Source organism: Gavia stellata, chromosome 7 (assembly GCF_030936135.1).
Source record: "Gavia stellata isolate bGavSte3 chromosome 7, bGavSte3.hap2, whole genome shotgun sequence".
Classification (NCBI taxonomy): domain Eukaryota; kingdom Metazoa; phylum Chordata; class Aves; order Gaviiformes; family Gaviidae; genus Gavia; species Gavia stellata.
In genome coordinates, this window is record NC_082600.1 from 41,456,471 (window position 1) to 41,479,774 (window position 23,304).

General features: G+C 34.5%; 1 protein-coding gene across 1 annotated transcript in view; it reads left to right on the forward strand.

Moving 5' to 3' along the window:
* The window catches only part of UBR1 (ubiquitin protein ligase E3 component n-recognin 1), a 72,199-nt gene that overhangs the window by 31,561 nt on the left and 17,334 nt on the right, over nucleotides 1-23,304 (forward strand). Inside the window, exons 15-33 of the mRNA XM_059819963.1 lie at nucleotides 311-491; nucleotides 1,420-1,481; nucleotides 1,703-1,813; nucleotides 2,752-2,817; nucleotides 2,991-3,092; nucleotides 3,684-3,747; nucleotides 4,160-4,284; nucleotides 5,233-5,285; nucleotides 6,311-6,413; nucleotides 6,935-6,983; nucleotides 8,991-9,145; nucleotides 10,090-10,189; nucleotides 11,762-11,871; nucleotides 13,192-13,281; nucleotides 14,880-15,067; nucleotides 16,229-16,434; nucleotides 19,668-19,761; nucleotides 22,189-22,341; nucleotides 22,764-22,861. Coding sequence (XP_059675946.1) covers nucleotides 311-491; nucleotides 1,420-1,481; nucleotides 1,703-1,813; nucleotides 2,752-2,817; nucleotides 2,991-3,092; nucleotides 3,684-3,747; nucleotides 4,160-4,284; nucleotides 5,233-5,285; nucleotides 6,311-6,413; nucleotides 6,935-6,983; nucleotides 8,991-9,145; nucleotides 10,090-10,189; nucleotides 11,762-11,871; nucleotides 13,192-13,281; nucleotides 14,880-15,067; nucleotides 16,229-16,434; nucleotides 19,668-19,761; nucleotides 22,189-22,341; nucleotides 22,764-22,861 — 2,110 coding nt within the window. The remainder of the gene's footprint in view (nucleotides 1-310; nucleotides 492-1,419; nucleotides 1,482-1,702; nucleotides 1,814-2,751; nucleotides 2,818-2,990; nucleotides 3,093-3,683; nucleotides 3,748-4,159; nucleotides 4,285-5,232; nucleotides 5,286-6,310; nucleotides 6,414-6,934; nucleotides 6,984-8,990; nucleotides 9,146-10,089; nucleotides 10,190-11,761; nucleotides 11,872-13,191; nucleotides 13,282-14,879; nucleotides 15,068-16,228; nucleotides 16,435-19,667; nucleotides 19,762-22,188; nucleotides 22,342-22,763; nucleotides 22,862-23,304) is intronic.

Genomic DNA, 23,304 nt, shown 5'->3' on the forward strand with positions numbered 1-23,304 from the left:
GCAGTTCATGAGCTTCTTAATCCAATTTGGGGTGCAAACTGCGAAATATTAAAATATTGCAGTTAAATAAGCACATAGATTTTAGAGCATTTGACAGAGCAGCTTTTTTGAACAGAAGCATATTCTCAGTTAACTTTAGTGGATGCTCCACTGCTCCAGTCCAGTACTTCTTAACATTAACAAACAGGGTAGTAATTACATTGTTAATTTTTAGTAACTGTTTATGCTGTCCGAAAAAACAAGTGAGGAATTTTAGTGCATATAGATATGATTTTTAAACATAATGCTGTGCATTTATTTTAAATTCTAGGAAGAGCTGTTGCTTAAGGCCTACAGTGAATGTCATAAAGCTGTGATGAGGTGCAGCACAAATGGCCGTTCACGGGAAAAGACAGTGTTTCACTTGTGCGGCCATAGTCTGGAGAGCAGACCTTACAGAGTGTCTGCAGATCCTGTCAGCATACACTTACCGCTGTCTAGGACTCTTGCTGGTAGGTGGTGTGTGTTTTGATTGCTATTTGAGTTAGGTTTATCATCCATCTCTATTTCTTTACTCTAGAAAGCATTTAGATTAAGTGCTTTACAGATCAGTCGCTCTCTGACTTTCTGACATTCTCATGATTAGGCAACACTGTTCCCCAGAAGACCCACTACGGGGAAGTTTTTCCTCAAAAAAACATTTGCCATGGCAGTTGGAGGACATTTTTTAAACAGGAGAGAGATAAAGTCAGGCGGGAAGGGAAAGTTTTATGTTTTAATGAGATCTTCAGTTTTCTCTGAACTATTTGAATTTATATGGTTCTGTTTCTATTTTTACCTGTTTTGCCTAAATGAATGTTCATTGTTACTGTATCTCGATTTTTATTTCCTAGCCACATATATCTTAAGACTGTTAAAATGCTCCTCCTAAAAGACATAAGTTTGCAGCATGCCAGGACAGATTTCCAGTCAGAATACAAAGGACCGCAGCAGTGGGTGATCATCACTTTCTCTAGAATACAAATGAAATCATATGCTGTTATTAAGCTGTTGATTCTTTATCACATCATTTGATACCAAGATGCCATCTGTTAAGCCTTGTAGTCTTGAAATTCAGTTATTACTGACATACGATTTAAAAGTGAAATTAAAATTTTGCTAATACTATTTAGCATCTCAATTTAAATGGTTTTAATGAATTCATTAAATGAAGAGATTTATTCATAGACTAATGGATTGTAAGACTGGTAAGAACCATTGTGATAATGTAATAGACCTTCTGTCTTAAAAAAAGTAAGTAACAAGTCTTCCCTAAATAAATTTCGACTTTTTTCTGTAATTCTGAGTTGTAGATGATTTAGCTAACATTTAGAATTGGTTGAAGGAGAAACTTTACTGTTTTTTATTTATTTTCTAATTTTTTTCCTGTTGGTTTTGTAGGTCTTCATGTACGATTAAGCAAGACTGGAACCATCTCAAGATTGCACGAGTTTGTTTCTCCTGTAAGATTTTATTTTTTTTTTTCCCCAATTGCTGCTTGTGACTTATTCTCTGGGAAGGAAAAAGCCTAAAAGTACATCCTGTAACTTTCATGGCACACACACAAGTTATTTTGCAGCTGTCAATGTGTCTTTGTTCATTAGGACTTACAGTTATAAAATCACGACAGACTTATTCTTGCTTGATTATTTTTTCCTTTTTTTTTTCTTTTTTGAAATTCTAGGAAGAATTTAAAGTGGAGCTGCTAGTAGAATATCCTTTGCGATGTCTTGTCTTGGTTGCTCAGGTTGCTGCAGAGATGTGGAGAAGGAATGGACTCTCCCTGATAAGCCAGGTACTCCCTACAATATTCAGTAGTGAGTTGGTCCTAATGGTGTATGCAAGTGTTTCTCAGTAATGCTCCTGGTGGTGGTTTCATCCAGTGCAGAAAGAGGTCATGGGGATCACTCCACTAAATAGGAAGGTTTCTAGGTGGGAATTTAGATGACTTGGTTTTATTTCCAGCTTCATCAGTGGCTTGCCTCCCCGTATTAAACAAGTGTTTTCATCTCTGTTATGACTGTTTCTGACTCTCTGAAATGGTATTGAAGTTATTGACATCTACTGTAAACTACTTTCAGATCTGATAAAGAAATAACCGCATAAGTACTGTTAGTACTGTTGCTTAAACATAAAGCGTTAGAAGAATCTCTTAGTATATGGTAATTGTTATATGCAAAAGTTAAACTGTTGTAATCTCTTGTAATCTCATACTGAACTTTTGAGTGCCACGTAACTGGATGTTAGAAACATTTTTTAATACTTGCAGGCTTTTCTGTTGCAAGGGTAAAGGTAAAAGGAAGAGTTTACCTTTAAGTACTTGTATTTTGCCTGCTTTGGCTTCACTTATTTTTTCCTTGATGGCAGAAATTCTCTGTGTTTACCTTTCGCAGGACCCTTTGGTGAAATAAAAGTAAATATTGGTAGAATATTGTAGAATTATCTCAGAGAATTGGGGTAGGAGAAGGAGGATGTTTTGACTCTAATCAGTAGCAGCAACTGGAATTATGTTGTCTTGGAAAGGGGTATGAAGAAGTACGGCATAGACTTTCTCTGGATAGGTGAAAAAACATTTTTCACTTCCATCAAAGTACACATTTATTTTGAAAGAAACATGGGACTTTCGGTTACTCAATAAAGGTGCTGTACAGTTTAAAAAAGCCTCAGACTGGTGCACATTTGATAGTGCATTACTTTACTTCTCTACTTAAATTTTGTTTTCCTGTTTCTCAGGTATTCTATTATCAAGATGTTAAATGCAGAGAAGAGATGTATGATAAAGACATCATCATGCTCCAGGTATAATGTTCTGAATCATTGCTTCCTTGACTCATAAAATTTTCCTGGAATTTATTTTAATTTTAATTAAATTTGTATGATTTAAAATTTTTTTCTTGGTAAAAGTATTTTTCATAATTAGCGAAGAACTGTAATAGTAACTGATGTTCATATTAGTTTGGGTGTTTTGATAGATAGGTGCATCTCTTATGGATCCAAACCAGTTCCTCCTGCTGATACTGCAGAGATACGAGCTTGCTGATGCTTTCAAAAAGATCAAACCCACCAAAGATCAGGTAAAGTGGCAAGTATTTCTGCGGATTAATTTGTTCGCATTGAGTTTATGGAACATTAATAAGAAAAACTAGCTGCTGTTGATAGCTGCATTTTTATAACCACACTAGAACTCAACACAGGACCTAGTGGTTAGATAAATAATTTTGTATTCGGAGTTTGTAGAGGCTTACTCAAAATTAACAAACAGGTTTTGCCCTCTTTTGACCTTTATTTCATAGAACATCTACCAAAATCCACATAAATTACTTCTCTATAAAATTTCTATATCTTAAGCCATATTGTGTGTTCTTATTTTGGCTGGAAGTTTCTTGGATTGTTGTGCTACTTCTTGAGGCTTGAACTTGCATGTAACCCTTCATTTGGGATACATTTTTAGCTGTTGTTTCTTTTCCTGCATGTGAATCTTGCACTTCAATTGCAGAATAATATCTTCTCTACAACACAGGCATTTTTTTCCAGCTTGTTAGAATGGAGGTTTCTTCTTACAGTACAGTGCTTCAGTGAAATAGTGCATCTGAGCTGAGCTCAGTGTCATTTGACAGATTTTCCTGCTTGTTTTTTTTTAAAACTGGTTTCTCCAATTCCTGTAGGATTTGATCAAACAATATAACGTGTTAATAGAAGAAATGCTACAAATTCTCATCTATGTTGTGGGTAAGTTTCATTTCTCTCTATTGTTGTAGTAATGGATTATTGCAGTTTGACAAAACAGGCCTGATGACTTCCTTGGACATAGATGGTATGGCAAGGATTCTGGAGAATGTCTATTTGAAATAATGGTATTTGTCAGCTGGAAGGAATAGGGGTTGCATAGTGAAGAAAGCTGTCAGGTAACTTCATAATTAACTACTAAAGTAGAATATGAAGAGAAACTCCATCTCAGCCCATTTTGTTAGGAAGCTAGGCTAAAAAACATTTTTCCTCTCAGACACTTGTGACAGTTTTCTGGCGAATGTAAACTTATACTATGAAATATCCCAGCAATAGCATTACCTCTGTGCAAAATTCAGAATTGCTTTATAACTGTCATATTTGCCATTCTTCTCCTTTTGATTCACTCTGGTAGGGGAAAGATATGTGCCTGGAGTGAGTAATGTGACAAAAGAAGATGTTATCATGAGAGAAATCATCCATCTGTTATGTATTGAACCAATGGCTCACAGTGCCATTACCAAGTCCTTGCCTGAAAATGTGAGTCCTGGTTTATTTACTTTTTTTCCTTGATTTACTTGTTTTATGTCTTTTTCTTCTTTAGCTTCCGTATCTTTATATGGAAGCATTTTATTTCTGATACAAAGCTCAAATGTTGGTGTCAGAATTACAAAATAGCATGACAAAGGGGCTTGCGCACCTTACTGATGTAAAGGTAAATGTCATGAATTCAAGTATGGTCTAATCTGAAAAGGCTTGTATGAGGATTGTGTTTTTTGATGAAAAGGTGGAATGTTTTGGAGTATTCAGCTGTAGTTCTCCTAGATTTGAAAAGAAAAGGTTTTTTGAAAATTATTTCCTCTTTCTGCCCTGTAGGACCATGCAGCTGGTCCATTCTGCCCTGTGTACCATCAATAAATTAGATCCTGTAATTTTGATTACTTAACCCTGTGCAGACCAGGAAGTCAAGTATTGTACAAGTCTATTCAAAAGCACAGATTTCCCTGCCATTCTATTTCAACTGTTGAAAATACAAGCAAAGGAAAGGGATGTGGATTAGATTTTATAGCCTGTGCAAGTTTTCAGGGCTGGCAATCGATGCAAAAAACTTCAGTTTCATTGTAAATTAAATAGCCTGGAATATTATCAGAATCCAATAAAGGGTGATCCACGTTCACTGTTTTAAGAGACTAAAACTCTGTTTTTCCTTCCATTGGGATTGGGTAAGGCACTGCTCTGTTTCTGGAAATTGGCTCTGTTTATAAATAAAACTTTACATGGTTAAATGGAAGTATTTTCTGTCTTTTGGTACTTCCTTGTAACTTGTCAGTTATGAATATCTGCTTTCTGAATAACAGTGGGCAAAATACATTAATTTATGAATTAGGGAATTGATCTAAATCTGTATGTCTATTTTTGTTACATCTAGCATAATACTGAAGATATTTGAATCATTATATATTTATCCCAAACTTATTTTTTTACCAGGAGAACAATGAAACTGGCTTGGAGAATGTAATTGATAAAGTGGCTACATTTAAGTAAGTTCTTAATATTGTTTTATAAGTAGCTTGAACATGAAATAAGATCTCTTAGATTATATGGGTTAAACAAGCTGCCCTGCACGGTCTCTGTTCATCTAATATTTTACTGTCTTGAAATACACACGCTTTCAAATATGCATAGGAGAGAAGAGTGTAGGGAATATCTGAAGCTGCTGCTTCTCTCCTTTTGCCCCCCTCTTTCTTCAAGTTTAGTTTGAGGAGTCTCAGGAGTTTAGTAATCTCAGGTCCTAGCAGAAAAACCTTCAAAAGTTCATTTTATTTCAGAGACGGCTGGGAACCTTAACAACTCATTGTACCTGTTGACAATCACTACCTAATCGTTGGTTTAGATGTTATGTAGTTGCTAACTTGCTGTAACTTTCAGATGGGAGTTAATGTTTTAAACATTATATATATATATGCAAATACAGAACAATCAGTTGTAGCAGTTGAGAAAAACTAGTTCAAATGTCTGCTATTTTTGTCACAAAAATGTCTTGTAAATTTAATTATTATAGTATACCTTATTTTAAATTTCATGTGGCTTGCTTGTTTATGTTTAATCAAGGGCAACCATAGGTGTACCTAGGAATTTTGCTTTGGGAATTATATGGAAGGTTCAAAAAATCTCACTGACTGGAAAGTAGCTGTTTGTATTACTTGTTTTGTACTTTGGTTAAAGAAAGTAATGAATTTTGTACAATAACATCCAATGTCAAAAATTCTAAGCCATAAAGTTAAAAAGAATTTACCTGTCAGAAACTATATGGTGTGCTGGAGATGGTATAGACTAGAAATATTTTCCTGCTGGGTAGGACTTACAGTAGTAAACAGTCTTGAAAATTAAAGACTAGTGACTGTACTCACTCTATGCTCTTTATTAGTTAATGAAGCCACCATCACTATTCCACTTCTTATTAGCATTTCCCTAGAAAATAAGTTGTGTTACTGGTTTGTTTACATTCAAAGATGTGCTGAACATACATTATTAATCTGTATGTCATGAAATATTTCTCTGTAAGGAAACCGGGTGTGTCTGGCCATGGAGTTTATGAGCTAAAAGATGAATGCTTGAAGGAGTTCAATATGTTTTTTTATCACTATACTAAGACCCAGCACAGCAAGGTAAGTGATGTAAGATTCACTCTCAAAGGTTAAAAAACAGTACATAGTTATCAATGTGTAAAGAATTTTGCTGAATCAAAGGAATTAATGGAATCTAAAGAAACTGATTCAGTGAAGAGTATATGCAGGTAATGTCAAAACTAAAAACTAATGAAGTTAAAATTGTTAATAGAAACTGACGTGGTATGGTTTGCATTAGTATTTTCCCTATGGTGACTTCTGTATTATCTCTATTAACTGTTTATGCCAAGAACAAAATATGGTAAGAATTATCTTTGAACTGGAAAACCCCAAACTTCACTTTTATAACTCTTATTGATGAAGCAAGTATGTCCAATTATTTATCTCTAGACAAATTGAAATGCGAAAGGCAATACTGTTAAACAGATTTCGGACAAGATTCTAGTTACACAACCAACTAATGACTATGTATCTTGTCACATTTCTAGTTTAGGGCTTATTGTTGTTTCATTGAGTACTTGTGTAGAGATACTGATATAACAACACTACTTTTTCTGTAGGCTGAACATACACAAAAGAAAAGAAGAAAACAAGAAAACAGAGATGAAGGTAAAAATTTGAAACTGATGACTCAACAAATGTGATAAATCAGTAGTGTATGTAGTTGTGCATATGAAGAGCTTTGTGAGATGTCTTGTGACTTAATCGTGGATAGTTGAGTTAATATTAAATTTGTTGTGATTTGTAGCAAATGTAATTAATTAGCACCTGACATTTCTCTTTTTTCCTTTTTTAACACAAAGATAGGAGTTCAGTAGTTTTTAGTTTAATTTCCATGTAGACAAATAAACATGGCATAGTACCCATTGACAAAATGGACAACTTAATTACTCCACCATAAAAACTCTAGGAGGCAAAATTTATTTTTTGTGAGTAGTTTCTCTAGCACAATGTTGAGACATAAGAGTGCCATGTAGAGAAGGTTGCTGCAGGAACTAGTGCTCATATCTGTTCTATAAGTAGTTTGAGACTTAAGTTTTATAAATAAAAATTTTCTTTTTTAGGAGCTGCAAATACATATAACAATAAAACCCCATGTTTCTATTGTAACACAAATGTTATTTCCCTTTTGAGTTTGCTTTTACCCATTCAAGTCATGAGCATTAATTGAGTTGATTTGAGGAAGACTTTGTAAGATGAACGAATAAGTACAATGAACAGTTGAATAAAATAAACTATCACCTGCTTTTGTGAGTTGCAACTGATATAATTACTTTTCTCTTCCCAGATTGCCCTTCCAGTTGAATACCTTAATCTTTAAGTCCTAGTCTAAAGCATATTTAGATTTTGATGTACAATCAGGGGCACTACAGCATTTCATACCTAAGATGGTTAAAATTAATTCTGAGTACATTTTATTTGCTTTGAGTTCCTTTCAGTTGAAAAGCTGTGGAACTGAAAAAAAAATTGGCATTGTCATCTAGGAGGGACACAGTTAAATCGGAAGTCACATTCTCCTTGAAAAAATGTAATTTTCTTCAGTTGTAAGTAACTCAGAAGATTATGACAGCTGGAAAATAATGAGGAAAAAATATCTTTGGATTACTTTTGGTTTCTTCCTCCACTGTTTAGTTATATAGTTGACAGATTTTTCAGTAGTACCTTCTTAATTTTTTTCCCCTGTTCACTTTAGCAATTTAAAATGTTAGCAGAGATGTTTGTTTTGTAGAACTTTTTGAAAATGCAAATATTTAGATGTAATTGTCAGAAACTCATGTTCATGTAATCAGACAATACAGTTCCAAAATACAAAGATAACTGTTTGTGTTCATGTGTATTCCCCTGAGGCTACCCACTTCGTTGCAAATACTTCACGCATATGCTTTTATGTGGCTGTGTTGTCTTTGTCAGTAACTTTTTATAATTCATTCAGTCTAAATTGTCAAAAGATTGATGGTTTCAGAGACACTACATTTATAGAAGTAGGCATCCAGGTACCAAAAGAAGACTTAAGTCAATGCTTCCAAGCAGGGAAAGGCTGCAGCATTAATTGAGCTGCTGTTAGTAGATGTCAAGATTCCAGGTGGCTTCTGGGTGAGACACAGCATCACACAGTTTCAGTATTAGTTCAGGAAATGTACATAGCTAGAAATGATCAGAATGCCCCAGTAGCAGGAAGAATTTAAAGCTCCAGCCATATTAGGCAGGGGACACTAACGTGAGACACCACACTCTGGAAGATCTACTTCTCACTCTTGTTTAACTACTTGAAACTTTTTATTTGATGCAAAATACAAACACTATATGTTTATTAGTGATACATAAATGATAAGGCAGTGCAAAGTATTAAAGATTTGCATTTACAGATACAACTAAGTACTTGTGATTGATTGTTTGGCTTAGTTAGCATGTGTTTTATATAAGAACTTACTAAAAGTACTTAGTTTTGTTGAAGGTAAAAGCTGATTTAGGCATACAATTGTGTTTGAGTGTGGCTTTGTTAATTTAAAGGTCCAGTTGTTCTTTCACTGGAATGGGTATGTTTGTGCTCTCTTTTTGCCTGCAATCTTTGAGATGCCAGTTTGTTAATATATTTGCACATCTCCATTTTTCTAGCATTGCCACCACCACCTCCTCCAGACTTCAGTCCTGCATTCAGCAAAGTGGTGAGGATTCTGAACTGTGATGTTATGATGCACATACTGCGGACCATTCTTCAGAGGGCAGTAGAACTGGAAACCCACTTGTGGACTGAAGCTATGATCCAAATGGTACAGTTAGCTTTGGTTTTCTTCCTATGATCATTCCTGTGTTGACCGTGTTAACTGCTTAATAAGACCAAAATGGGTAAAGATTAACTTTAACTTTGAATGATAATAATTTACTTTTTGTCCCCAGACCCATTTTTATAAATCTTAGTGACAAAGAAAATATTTCTAATTGTTTATCTCCACTGTAATATAGAAACAAGAAACACAATAGTATTAAATTGGGAATATTCCTCAGTTTTCTATTTTGCTTTCCCCCATGTGTTGCCTCATCACCTGAAGCTGTTTCAATATGTAATTCTTACCTCATCTTTTTCTTGAAACTTCATGTGCAAATAAGTAACCCTTTGATCATCTTAAAGAAATCGAGTTGCTTTATCTTGTAAGGTGCAAAGTTTCCAAATATGTAAATGTCTTTGGGGCCTCAGTCATGAAATAATATAGTTTTGTAAGTATTTAAACACTTCATGTTACCACAGTCACTTTGTCAGTAATTCGGGTTTTTTAAAGCATATTGTTGAAGGTTGGGTTTTTTAAAAAAATATTTGTAGGATTAGGACCTGAATTTACAGACTGGCTGAATTAATCAGTTTTGGTAATGAGAGAGTGCATAGATTATTTAATTGCCTTGCCTTACCTGCTAAGCTTTGGATTATGGAATTAACCAAATATTCATAGATTTGTATCAGCAAAATAACAAGATTCATATGTTACTAATACAAAGTGTGTGCAGGTTTATTAATTTTAGTGCAAGTCATCTGCAGGAGAATTATATTGTGCATTGTTATTTCACTTTCCATGTATGATCTCTGCACTTTTTCTCATTTCTGTGTTTTATCATGGATATAATTGGCATATAGTACAGAACTATATTAAACATCCTTATTTTATATGCATTTTCCAGACCTCTAACAGTGAATGAGATTTACTATTTTTCTTTTTTTTAGGTGCTTCATCTCCTTTCCTTAGGGTTACTAGAAGAGAAGCAGCAGTTACAGAAGTCTCCAGAAGAAGAAGTAACCTTTGATTTTTATCACAAAGCAACACGTATGTTTCATTTTCTTTAAAAGGGCAGAGAAATTAGGCTAACTTGATTTTGTAAGGAGAAAAATAAACTAGAAAAGAAGGTATTCAGTGATTTTAGTCAGCTAGGATTTACTTTTTGCTATAGAATTAAAACCTGCTAAATTTTTTCTTTTTTTAATAATCAAGAAAGCACGTTTGGACTAGCTTCCTTTGTTCCTAATTGCCAGATATGTTGAAGAGGAGATGTGCTGCTCTTCCTGGGAAAGAAATAGAAGAGTAATGCTAGTGTTAGGTAACTGACAATGGTTCTTCTTTTGCAAGAACATTACTGAAATGGAAACTAAGAACTTGTTGAAAAATGACAGTGGATTTAAGTGAACTGTCTCCATCTTTTGTACTCCTGAGCTGTACAGTTATTGATTTACCTGCAAGTTAGTCTCTTACTATGGTAGTGATAATAGCAGCAAAACTTAATGGCTATGAAGTGTGCTTTTTCTTTTCATTTACTTTTTCAAATCCCTACAGAGCACTTTCTAATCTTACATTCAAGACTAGTGAGTGGGAATTGGAATCCACATTTTCTAAAAAATCTTCCATCTTATCTAGAGCTTCACTGTATAAGAATAAATTTTAAAAAATCCATTATCAAACTAAATGTAGTTGTCACTTGAGAGATGAAACAGAGAGAAGAGTTGTGAAGTAAAATTATAGAATCATAGAATTGTTTAGGTTGGAAAAGACCTTTTAAGATCATTGAGTCCAACCATTAACCTAACACTGCCAAGTCCACCACTAAACCATGTCCCTAAGCTCCACATCTACACGTCTTTTTAATACCTTCTACAGAAATAAATAAATATATAAAGCTGCTGAACTGCCTTTATTTAGTTTTTCAAAAATGTTGTGTAAAGAGGTGTCATTGAATTTAAAAAACATTGCCCTTCACGTTTTTTAAAATTTTTTTCTTACTGTTGAGCAAGAAGTATAATCATCACACTGAATGTATTTCTGTTTAAGATGCTTCATGCCAAATATAGGAATACACAAAAAGTAATTACAGTTGAGATGTTGGAGAATGTATTTGTCTCAATTCTAAAAATGTGTAAATTAATTTCAAATGGAAAGTGCTGCAAAAGAAATATAATTGGAGAGAATGGTCTCAATTTCAAAGCATACTTGTGTTAGAGAATGGCTTAAAATGTTATGAACTGTTACCAAGGTGTGAGGAAGCAAATAATTACTGCATTTTCAATAGTTTTTGTGATAGAAATAAACTTGTGCACACTGAGCTGTTACCAAACTTAGGTAAGCTGTAAGAGCTTTAATGCTGCTCCTTGAAGTGTTTTTGTCTGTACTGCTGCTCTTGGAAGTAGCAAAAATTATTGATCTACAAGGGGGAAAGATTATACTACATTTAACTGGAATAAACAGATGAAATTAAAACAGAAATGTAACTACACAGGTTGTGTTCATGTATGTGTGTTACATAATTAGCAATATTTTAAGGCATGTCCATGGTTGTAAATACATTACAATGTTGAGGTTTTTTTCCCTAAAGACCCATGCATTTCTGTTTTTCTCTGCTTTGTGAAGGAATGGGAAGCTCGGCCTTGAATGCTGTGAACGTGTTAATGCTTCTGGAAAAATTAAAGAGAGTTCCTCAGTTAGAGTCACAGAAGGACACAGTGAATTGGATACTGCAGGTACACAAGGGGGAGATAAGTATGATCTGATTTTAGTAACTTAGAAAGCTTTTATGAAAGCTGTTATGATTCCTACACGTAACCCAGTGTTTACAGCTGCAATGATTTCCTGAGAAGCTTAATTTGTTGGAACACTTTTTCCTCACAGACAAGATGGTTTCTTGAATACTGTGTTAACACTTACAAGTCATTGTACTTGCTATTGCTACCTTCAAGTATTGGGTCAATTTTTGCTTAGATAACTCATTCCAGTAATGACATTTTTATCCAGAAACTTTATTCCTCCTATTTCTGTTGCAAAATAACAGCAAGCGATAAGTAAAAGTTTATTAATTGGGAAAGCATTTTAGAGGCTGCTTGTGTTAAGACTTGAGTCATACAGGTCTGAATAATGGCCACATTGTTTGTTTGACCTGTGGAATTTTTCCATCCAAATCCCTGCCATTACCCAGTAAGAGATAGGGAAAAAATTCCAGAGCTGTGATACCTCCTCTAACGTAGGAGGCTGCTGCTTCTGCTTAGCAGGAGTACTACAGTCCTGTTCCATTTTCGGCTTCTTGTTTTAGGGGGCTAACATAGAAGACAGTGCTCTTGAAAAAGAGGGCAAGAATCCATAGCAGGGTTCCAAAACTATTCTCAGCTGCTGAAATTAGACTATTCTGGTACATTAGGGAGGCGGGTTGGAAAGATTTTTTTTGAGAAGTTATTAATCTAAAATGCCAAGGGCAAAAGTAAAAATGTACTTCAAAAGGTGTATTTAACTTTTTTAATGATACTTACAGTAAATGTAGATTATTGACTATTATCAAAACTTCAAGATGCTTATTGGAGTAAAGATAGCTGGAGAAAGTAGCAAATTAACATTGAAGGCTCAGTTTTTAAATAATTGGGTGTATGCTGGAAAGCTTTCTGTTCTAGATGTATAGGTTTTTGCATGATTTTAGTCACTTATTTCCATGGGATGATCCACATCTCACCTACTTCAAATAAGCTAGCAGTCTCTGTCCATTCTTCTGATGTACAGATGCTTTAGCTGCTTACCAGTATTAGTGCTAGAAGACTGGAAAATTTGGAAGAATTTTGCTTTCCTTCATACTGAGCCGTGCTCATCAGGTTTAGGATACAGATACAGCAGTGTTACAGGAGTGCACGTATTGTTTCAGTTAGATGTTTTTATTATTTAGGAGTATAGCAGTTAGTTTCATCCATTTGAAAATCTGAAAATAATGTGAAACTAAACATCAAGAGCTTTAATCCTGTTTATATTGTAATAAGAGCCAAGTTGCATTTTATTTTTAACATCTAAGTCTCTATTCCTAGATGTTTGACACAGTGAAAAGATTGAGAGAAAAATCTAGTTTGACAACAGTAGCAGTTACATCAGGCTCAGAAGCTACAAAAGGTGATGAGGTAATAATAAAAAAAATGTTCAGTGGGAGCCTTGTATTTATAATGTTTTGAATGGCTGTTTTCAAAAAGGTGCCTACATTTATTGTTACCTAAAGTGATAATTTTTAAAATACTAATTTCTGATATATTGTCTACAAATAGGATTTAGGTTCCAAGATTAATATTTTTAATAAATGAAATTTATGCTAAGCATGTTTCATGGAATTATCAGCAGCTAATGTGGTTTTGGTTGCACTTCCAAGTTAAGTGAAACAACCCAGGGGGGTGAAGAAGTGATTTGTGTTCATTTCTCTATTTCTTTCATGATTTGACCACCTTTTCCATTATGTTATCATTGTGCAATAATTAGAAATACAAATCCACTTAAAATGATGTCTTGTAACTTACGTGACCTACCAAGAGGTTAATCCGCTTCGCCTTGATTGTATAAAGACATCAGGCTTAGATGATTATTCTACCTGTGTATCAGTCTCTACCCCCTTCCCTAAAAATAACTTTTGAATCCAGTGGTCCAATGACACAAAGAAATGGAGATTTTGAAGATTGCTGCAGTCCCATGAGGTGTTTGGTTTTTTTATATTGGCAGTTGAATAGAATACAAGAATCCAGTTACCTTTATATGGTGTGCAAAGACACGCCAGTTTGCTCTTACACATTCTGTTTGGCAACAGCTTGCTGCCAAACAATCTCTTGGCTAGTCATTGCATGCATAGCTCTAAACTTATCACAGCATAAAATGCTGTGTTTCTTTTTTGAGAAAGGTGTCATATGATACCTGGTAAGGTAACAAAATACAAAAGTCAGTAAGAAATGAGACTCTTGCTGTTCCACTACTTGTGGAGCAATTTGTTGTTGCTTCATTTCCTCGAAAAGTAATGATGTCATGAATGGAAACAGTGTGTATAATGTTGGATTTGTGCCTTAAGTACAAGAATAAGAGGAATTAGGTTCTATATGTTTTAATTAAGTCTACCTGTGTTTTTTTAATTCCCCATTTCCAAAGCATATACTTTGTTTATAGTTTTTGAAAACATGATAGCTAAGGAAATACTGGAAGAACAGTATTCCAGTCCACAATAAAGAAGAGTGGGGGGAAAATACAATCCTCAGATGCATAAAATGCTGCCGCAAAAACGTAGGAACAATCTGTTTGCTGTGTCATCCATAGATAGTTTAGGATAAAATTGTCTTAAATTCCTGTAAGGGAGATACTGAATACTCAGTAGGGGTTTTGCTTATGGGGAGAATAACAAAACACTGGAGCAGGCTTGTGATGTTCACCTCACTAAAGTTTTTCGTAAGATCAGACAAGCACCTAATTAAAATGGATCAGGTATTATTGATCCTGTCTTTGGGCAAGGGATTGTACTAGTGACCTTTTGTGGACCCTCAAAATCTCTTTCTTCTGACTAGGTTAATGAACCTAGTCAATATTTAAGATTTTTAGTTTTACATTTTTCAAATAGCAGTTAACTTTTTTTTTAAAGTGTTGTCAGCTAAGGAATTTGATGTCAATGGTTAGAATGCATATAGTTGGGGAAAGATTCTTCTAATTTTTTAATGTTCTCTGTGATTTCTTTATTCCCTTTTATTGTAAGACACAGAGCACTCAGGATAAAGAGAAAGCTGAGCGGAAGAGAAAGGCAGAAGCAGCTAGGTTGCACCGTCAGAAGATAATGGCCCAGATGTCTGCACTGCAGAGGAATTTCATTGAAACCCATAAGCTCCTGTATGAAAACACACTGGAGGCACAGGGGAAAGAGGATGCTCTTATGGAGGAAGAAGGGTAAGGAAAAACAGTCCTCCAGAGTTCTGGTGGGAAGAGTTCAATCCCTGCTGCATAAATCCATTATGCTACATAAAAACTTTGAAAGTACGTTCAAGGGACAGATTGTGTCATCCCAGTCAGCAAACTTGTGTCTCTATTTACTTGTAAGTCATCTTCTGTTACAGAATTATATGTAAATTAGCATGTGTATACTAATGTAAGAACAGTCAACTCACTTTGTAGAGCCATGTAAGATAAACGATAAGAAAATTAATTATTTCTTCAAATGGTGGATACTTACATTGCTTAACATTTGGGAAAATGTCATTAGAAAGCTGCTGAGTTGACAACACTGTAATTTTCGAGGTGACTGTCTACCTTATGTGAAAATTTAAGTATTTAATTTGGAAAGAATCTGAAAGCCAATATGCCTTCAGGCTAATTTGCAATGAAGAAAGTACAATTCTTGTAGCTCCAGTCACTGATATTTCTGTTGATTATTTTTTAAAATCTAATTTTATACTGAAGATGTTTGGTTTATATTGGTTACAGTTTTGTTGGTGTGGGTTGCTCCTGTTCTAGAGATGCTTCAACGATAAGTATACCTAATGCAGCTCACAATTTTGGTCTAATTGGGGCTGCACAAAACTAGTCAGAAAAATAGAGATACTTGCTGGGGAAAAAAGTACAGATCACTTCTCTGTGCTTTGATCTTTAGTAAATCGTGTTTTCTAAATCATTGTTGAACTCTGGAATAAGGAATATTTAAAAATGTATAGAAGCTTATTGTGTCACAAAGTATTGAATTAAGGTAGTGGCATTCATTTTCAGTATGTTTTCTTCAAGAATGGGAAACAATTTTAATGTGTCTGTAAGATTAAAATGTATTTAATCCAATCTACATTTAATACAGCTTACTGAATTTCCTGCTGTCTGAATCAATTTCATTGTGTTACTCTATGTTAGCTGGCTTCCACTTTCTATTTTTAAAGAATACTGCATTTTAGTGAGGATTGAGGTGTTTCTTCATTGTTTGGTCATCATTTGGTTTTGTAAAGCACTCTGGTATAAAAGCAGAAATGTTAGCAGTGTGTGACATTTTTAGATGCCTGGAAGAATACGTTTCTTTGTAAAAAGCCATCTGATTATTTTATGTCTGTGTCACTTATGGTCTTACAGCATGTCTTCGGCAATTGATTACTCCAAAATTGCTTTGGGTCCCAAACGAGGTCCATCTGTTGCTGAGAAAGAAGTTCTGACCTGTATTCTTTGTCAGGAGGAGCAGGAAGTAAAGTTGGAAAGTGCTGCCATGGTATTATCTGCCTGTGTCCAGAAATCAACTGCCTTGACTCAGAATAGGAGCAGAATTCTTGAACTCTCAGGGGGTATGTGATTTTTCTTTTAAACTACAAGCAGTTCTGTACCTAGAGCTCATACTCTTTGAACCTAATTAAACTCTGTATTCAGTCAGATTGCTAAGTGGCTTACTTAATAAAAAGAAAGTGAAAATGTTTAAATTGTTCTAAAACCCATGCATTAAAACTTAAATGAGAAGTGTACAAATATTTTGATTTGCCCCTGGGAAATCAGAAAATCCTTTAATCTCACAAGAAGTTTTTATGAAAATTAGATTTGGTAGGAGTGGTCACTCTGGAAAAAATCCAAGACTGTTAACAGTTCCTGTTTATTCAAGTACAGCAGCAAACTTTCCCAGTATGGAGGAAATACATGAACATTATCAGAGGCCAATATGACATCCTCAGGAGGGTTTGGTTTTTCGTGTTTGGGGTTTTGGTTTTTTTATGTCCAGGAAATAACAACAACAGCAACATGAAAATAGAAAAGTGTAAGCAAGCAGCATATGATACAATCTGATGAATGAAAAATGAATACAAGAGAATCATACAAACACAAGAGTCAGAGTTGCATTAGTACCATATTGGTACCAGGAAACACAGACCAACCAGAATTTTTTTGTAAGTAACAGTTGATTAAACATGAGAAAGATATTTTGGTCAGTTACTTAAGGGAAAGAACGAAAGTAAATAGAAGGAAAAGGGAAAACTTAAGTACTCACTGACTACTTTTTCTCTCTTTTTGAAAAAGAAAATAGTAATTCAAGATCAGATGCTTGATGACTGTTAATTTTAACAAGAGAGAAATACAGTCCAGAATAGAATAAGAAAAGTTGAAACGGTATCTAGTAACTTTAGTGTATTCACCTTGACAATTATTCAAGTAATAATGACAGTACTATCAGAACCATTGTGTTCAGTATAATCTTTAATTATTTTTAAAATGCTTAGAAAGTAGTTGAGATCTCAGAAGGTTAAGAAGGGCAAACAAGTATTTATCTAAAAAAAAAAAAACACCAAAAAACCAGAAGTGAAATGGGAAAGTACTAAAATTTTGAGTATTCTATCCATCCTGGATGTCCAGAAGTATGTTGGATGATAGTAGTGATTATTAGTTTATAAGACAATATAAAAAATACAGACAGACAATAAAGCAGTAAGAAATGTCAAAAATGGATTTGTCAGGAATAGAACTTGGTAAGCCACCCTAATTCTTTGACTAGGATAACAGGTTTTGTGGGTAAGGAGAAGGTAAGCTGATTTATTGTCATGTTTATTAGAGTTTTTGGCTCTGTCCTACTTGATACCCAGCCTAGGCAAATGTTGTTTAGGTGAAATCAACCCGAGGTGGATATACATCTCATCATAAAACTACTAGTTTGATTCAAGCACGCTATAATATTAAATAATAATTGAAAGTTAAAAGTGATAATTTTTCCCCTGTAAATTGAATTTTTTTTAACACAGATAAAAATTTAAATAGCTGTTATCTATTAAATATTTGTTAATAAATATACATTCTCTATGTATCTGCCCATGTCGTCTTATAAAGCTGAGTCAATCATTTTTTCAAACCCTGCTTATTCAAGCTAGCTAATATATAAGGAATAAAGATGAAGTGTTGCAAGATAATAAAATTGGAGGTGTGTAAGTGCTCTCAAGATGTCTTCTAGTTTGTTGCCTTTGCATGGCAAGGATGTTACAACTTGTAGTTTAAATTTCTACTTATTCTCAAATATGTTTTTTTTCTATTTTATAACAGGGTGTTGTTGATTCGTGGTCAGCTCGTAAAACAAAATGAACCCTATGTGCTATGTTTTTAATGACGCTACTGTCTAGCAAATAGCTTTAAATTCTGTGTTTGTGCAGTTCATTGTTCCTTAGAAGTACACTCTTGAATGTTATCAAATAGAATTTGAAAGGAAAGGCAAGTTCAGCATTGTTTCTTATTTCTCCAGGGCATTACCCTATCCTCTATCACGCTTGCAAACCTTTACCAAGTTGTTTCACTTAATAAGATGTCTTGTGTTTCCTCCTCTGGGTCATTAACAAATACTGAGTAGTCCTAGACCCAGGACAGACCCCTACAGAATCGTGTTTGATCCGTTTTTCTTTTTAACAGCAAACTACTGATAATGGCAATTTTGAGCCAGCTGTATAGAATTTTAATCTAGGCCATGTACTTAATTGCATCCTTTTTTTTTTCCTCTCTTGTGTGATACTCTGAAGTACAGATTAAATTCTATGCTCTTGTAGTCAGATATACTTGTAAGCTTTCTGCAGTGACATGTTGGGCTATCGAAATAATTGAAAAAAGAAGGGAATTAAGTTCCTAAAGCCACTTCTGGATGTTATTTATAGCACTTACTGTTTACTGCATGGTCCTCTGCAGCTCATCAGTTAGAAGTAGGCCTGTAAGAGCTTTTGTCTTTGAAGATCTAAATAAGTGGAAAAATGCTTTTTCCCACAGCGGAAGTGCAGCTGATGGCAAATTAGTGTTATACCAAGGTTCACTTTCTTATTTCAGTCTCCATTTGATTTAGTGCAATTTGGGTGCTAGGTTTTTGTGGGATTTTTTTTTTCCTTTTTCATTCTGTCAAATTCAGGTGTATCTGTTCAAAATTGTAAACAGTCCACCAGCTGAGGTTTGGAGGACTGCTGGTGTTCAGTATTATTTAGATATCTTTAAGGGGAAAATGGAATCTCATTTTGAGTGCATATGCAGCACAAAGACAGCATTACATTCTGACAATGTTTTTGCTTTTAAGAATTATGCAAGATAGACTTGACTTTGTATTCAGCAGTGCTGTTTGTGTGAGTGGTTTGAAAATATACGAGATTAGTTGGAGAAATGCCTAATCTTTCTTGTCCTTAGTAGTTTCATTTTGTTTCATTTAAAAATACAATAACAAATACATTAAAAACTTCAGTGACAGTGAATCCAACCACAGAGCTATTCCAGTGCTGAAGAACCCTTTTTTTTCTTTGTTAACCCATTTACTATTGCTTTTGGATTTTGTTGTCTTTTTCTTCATAATAAGTGGAAAGCCTTCAGTAGTTTAAGTGGGCTCTGTCTTGTGATTACTTTGGAGTATTGGTCTGGAAAAGCTAGCTAAATGCGATTTTAATGTGACTGTGCGAACTGTGGGAAAACAAAATCCGAAGGCTTGTGTTCTGTGTGTACTGCTGTTCATTTCTGTTCATAGTGACGGGAGGTTACATGACTGTTCTTTCAATAATTTCTTTCTGCTGTGGCTCTCTAGATATGCTAGATCCTCTCTTCATGCACCCTGACTTACCTTGTGGGACCCACACAGGAAGCTGTGGTCACGTGATGCATGCAGCCTGCTGGCAGAAGTAAGGATGTCTTTGCAGCCTTTTAATGTTTTTGTGTTGGTTTTTTATTAATCTATTTTCCAAAACGTCTAAGTGCACACTGAAAACACAGTACAGTAAGTAGATAGTGAATTAAGGAGTCAAAACTATTTGTACTCATCTAAAAATGAAATACAGGGTAAGAGAAGTTTTGACCTGATGAAGAAAATCATCATAATAAAAAGTTTTATTGCCTTCTGTGACCCAAAGAAGACTCTCTAAGGAGTTACTAATTTATGCAAATAAAACCAATGGGGTAAAATTGGTCAAGAATAAGAAACCATACCAGTAGGTTTATTTTTAGCAATCCAGTGCGAACCAGTGGGAATCTTTCAGGTGAGCGTTCTATAGCAATAGTACTTTGACTCTGAAAGTCTGTCACCAGGTCAGTACTGCAAGGATGAAGCTGACTTATTCCAGTGAGTCTTTAGATGAGAATCTGGCATTTAGAATAGAATATGAATGGTTACATCTACCAATATTTCTTTGCCATCCCCCACCCCTCCCCTATCGGTGAACAAACTCTTAATAAAAAGTAAGAGGGAAGAATTGATACAGTGCTTAAAAACTTTACAAGACTTTTGTTACTTAGGGGAACCCACGATTTAGACCAAGACCTGAAATATTAAAAAACTAAGTTACTTAGCTTGCAGAATACAGTCATCCTGGTTGCAGCTCATTTGTAGGATTACAGAAAGCAAATGCTCTCTGCGTTTGACTCCACATGGGTCTGGCAAGTCTAAACAAGATAAATAGTGTGAAATAATAATAGAAATAATCCCACTGAAGTATTATTGACAGATAAAGGGAGTTGGGTCATGTAGTTGCAAGCTACTTAATATTGTTGTATAATACAAAGAATCTCTTGAGGTTTGTTATTTGTACTTGTGCCATTTTACTTTAAAAAAATCTGACTAAACTTCTAGTGCTTATTGTTTACTTTGTATATGTATTTTTTTAATAATAAAACATCAATACAGAATAAACAGGTGCACACACTTAAAATGATCCAGAAGTATGTTCCTTGAGTATAATACATCTGCTCTTGGCAGATCCATCTACGTCTGCGTAGATCTAAGTAGTGCAACATTGGCGATCAGTTCCCCTTGGTCTTTTTAAGAAAAGATGACTTGCTGTATGGGTAAATGGGATTAAAATGGACAACAGGCTCTTCTCATACGGGATGGCACAGAAGGTTTGAGTATAGTCTTCTATTTATTACATAACAGACATTCTAACTTACTAATATTCCTCCAAACGATGCCTACCACTCCTTTCTAGAGTATCTATGCAGCCTGAAAATACTGCAAAATACTCTCTAAAACAGTAAGAGTTCAAATGAGTGGAATATCTTTGTAGTTGCCATGTATGAGGAAGAGGAGTTGCTTGCGAAAACATAGGTGTTTGAATGTGGGAAAATAAATGTATGTTTTTGCTGATTGTAATGGAATACTTTCCTAAATATTCTGTAATCATTAGAACTTCTGCAGGTGCCCCTGCATGCACACTTTCTCTTATTACATAAATGGAATTTTATTTTTCCCCTTAAGATGTATGATTTAAAGCCAAAAAACACCAAAACTAGTTATTAATTTAGTGTGGAAGTTAGATAATTTCCTGTCTTAAGATCCTATGTACCCAGTCGGAACATTAGTACTGAATTTAGTTGCTTGTATCCAGGCAAGAAGATTTGAATGTTGGATCTTTTTGTTCCTAATAATACCACTGAGACATTAATGAAATTTTGAAGGCTTACTGCATCCACTGAGGGGGCAAAATTATAATGAAACTTGTAAAAAGATCGTAGTTATTTCCTGGTTTCCTTTTGAATTTAAAATAGCTCAAGTGTGATACTGTAATAGAAATTATCTTCCCGTCCTGTTAAAAGAAGGCTACAGTTTCATTGTCTAGTTGTGAGGCTCAGTCATTGCCATGAACAGCTGATTATTCATTCATGAAATGTTCCCGCTTGTTTTTCCTAAAAATCGAGTGAAAATATGTACAATGCCTGTTTCAAACTTAATGTAATGAGCTGTGTATGAGAGATATTAGATACAGTGTTTCATTGTGTTCAAGACATTGTGAGAGAAGAGTAGAAAATTTAAGGACTGCTTGTTTATAAAAATGTTAATGAAATTTAAAAGGATCTTAAAAGTAAGGAAAAGTTGCTGTCACTTTTGCATGAGTGGTACACCATACATTTTTGCATGAGTTCATCTATGTGCTCAAAGGTTTTACTTTATTTTCATATCCAAGCATGTGAAAGTGTTATAAATCAAAGGAAGAGACTTGTTTGTTGTCTTGGATAGGTATTTGTTAGATAATAACACTTTTAATTACTTGAACGTTTGTTTTCATGTCACATTTGAGCCATTCCATTTTCTAGTAATTTCCTTTTCAATGTTGTAGGTACTTTGAAGCCATGCAGCTGAACTTTCGACAACGTCTGCATGTTGAACAGATATTTGACTTGGAGAATGGAGAGTATCTTTGTCCACTTTGCAAATCTCTGTGCAATACTGTGATTCCTATTGTTCCATTGCAGGCTCAAAAAATAAACAGGTGAATTAGCAGATTACATAGCCTTTAATTAAAAAAAAAAAAGTAAAAAATTACCTTGGGGCTGGTTGGCTTTTCAAATTTTTGGAGGGAAAACTTGGGCTGACCTTCCTAATCTGTGTAAAAGACTGCATATGTCCTTATTGGTGATTCAGCCAAATATACTGCTTTTGGCAGTCAATTTTGTTTTTTAAAAGCATTTTTGGATTGTCTATTTTTTGGAGCTGATATCAAATGAGAAAGTACCTAGATCTAGTATTTAGCCTAACACTTAATTTTGTACTGTTTGCTCAAAATTTACAAAGCCAGTAAAACTGTGCTAATACTGAATTAATGTGTTTTGATCTAAATGTGTCCTTTGTTTTTTAAGATAAGGTGATTCTTTGAGTGTTAAAGTAAAACCTGCTTTCTATTTCTGTTTTCAGTGAGGATGCAGAGGCAGTAGCTCAAATTCTGTCCCTGGCTAGGTGGCTGGAGATTATCATAGTCAGGATATCGGGCTACAGTGTGAAAAATGCTAAAGGTTTGTTATCTTAATTTTGAAGCTGTTCTGTGCGGTATCTACTATGCCAGTACATGTTTTAACTAATACCAACAGAAAACTTCAAATGAAGAATACAATTTGCTATCAGTCAAGACCGCATCGAATAAAGCTGGGGATAAAGTCATGGCCCTTTCTGAGCTGATGTCTTGATTTCACAGTGCCCTCACCAGTTTTCTGGTTTTTGTTAAATTCTTTCCATCTTCCCTGTAGAAGAAAATTATGTACACTTGGAGAGGATAGCCACCAACTAACACTCAGTTAACTAAACTTTTGTATTGACTGTGATGTAGTAAAAAAATTAAAAATAAATTAAAAGGGCCAAGATAAAAACATGTATGAGGGTTTAGAAAACAGAAGGTACAGAGAATCAACATATTCCTTGAACTGTTATAGTGCAGGAAAGTTCTTTTTCCTCACCAGCA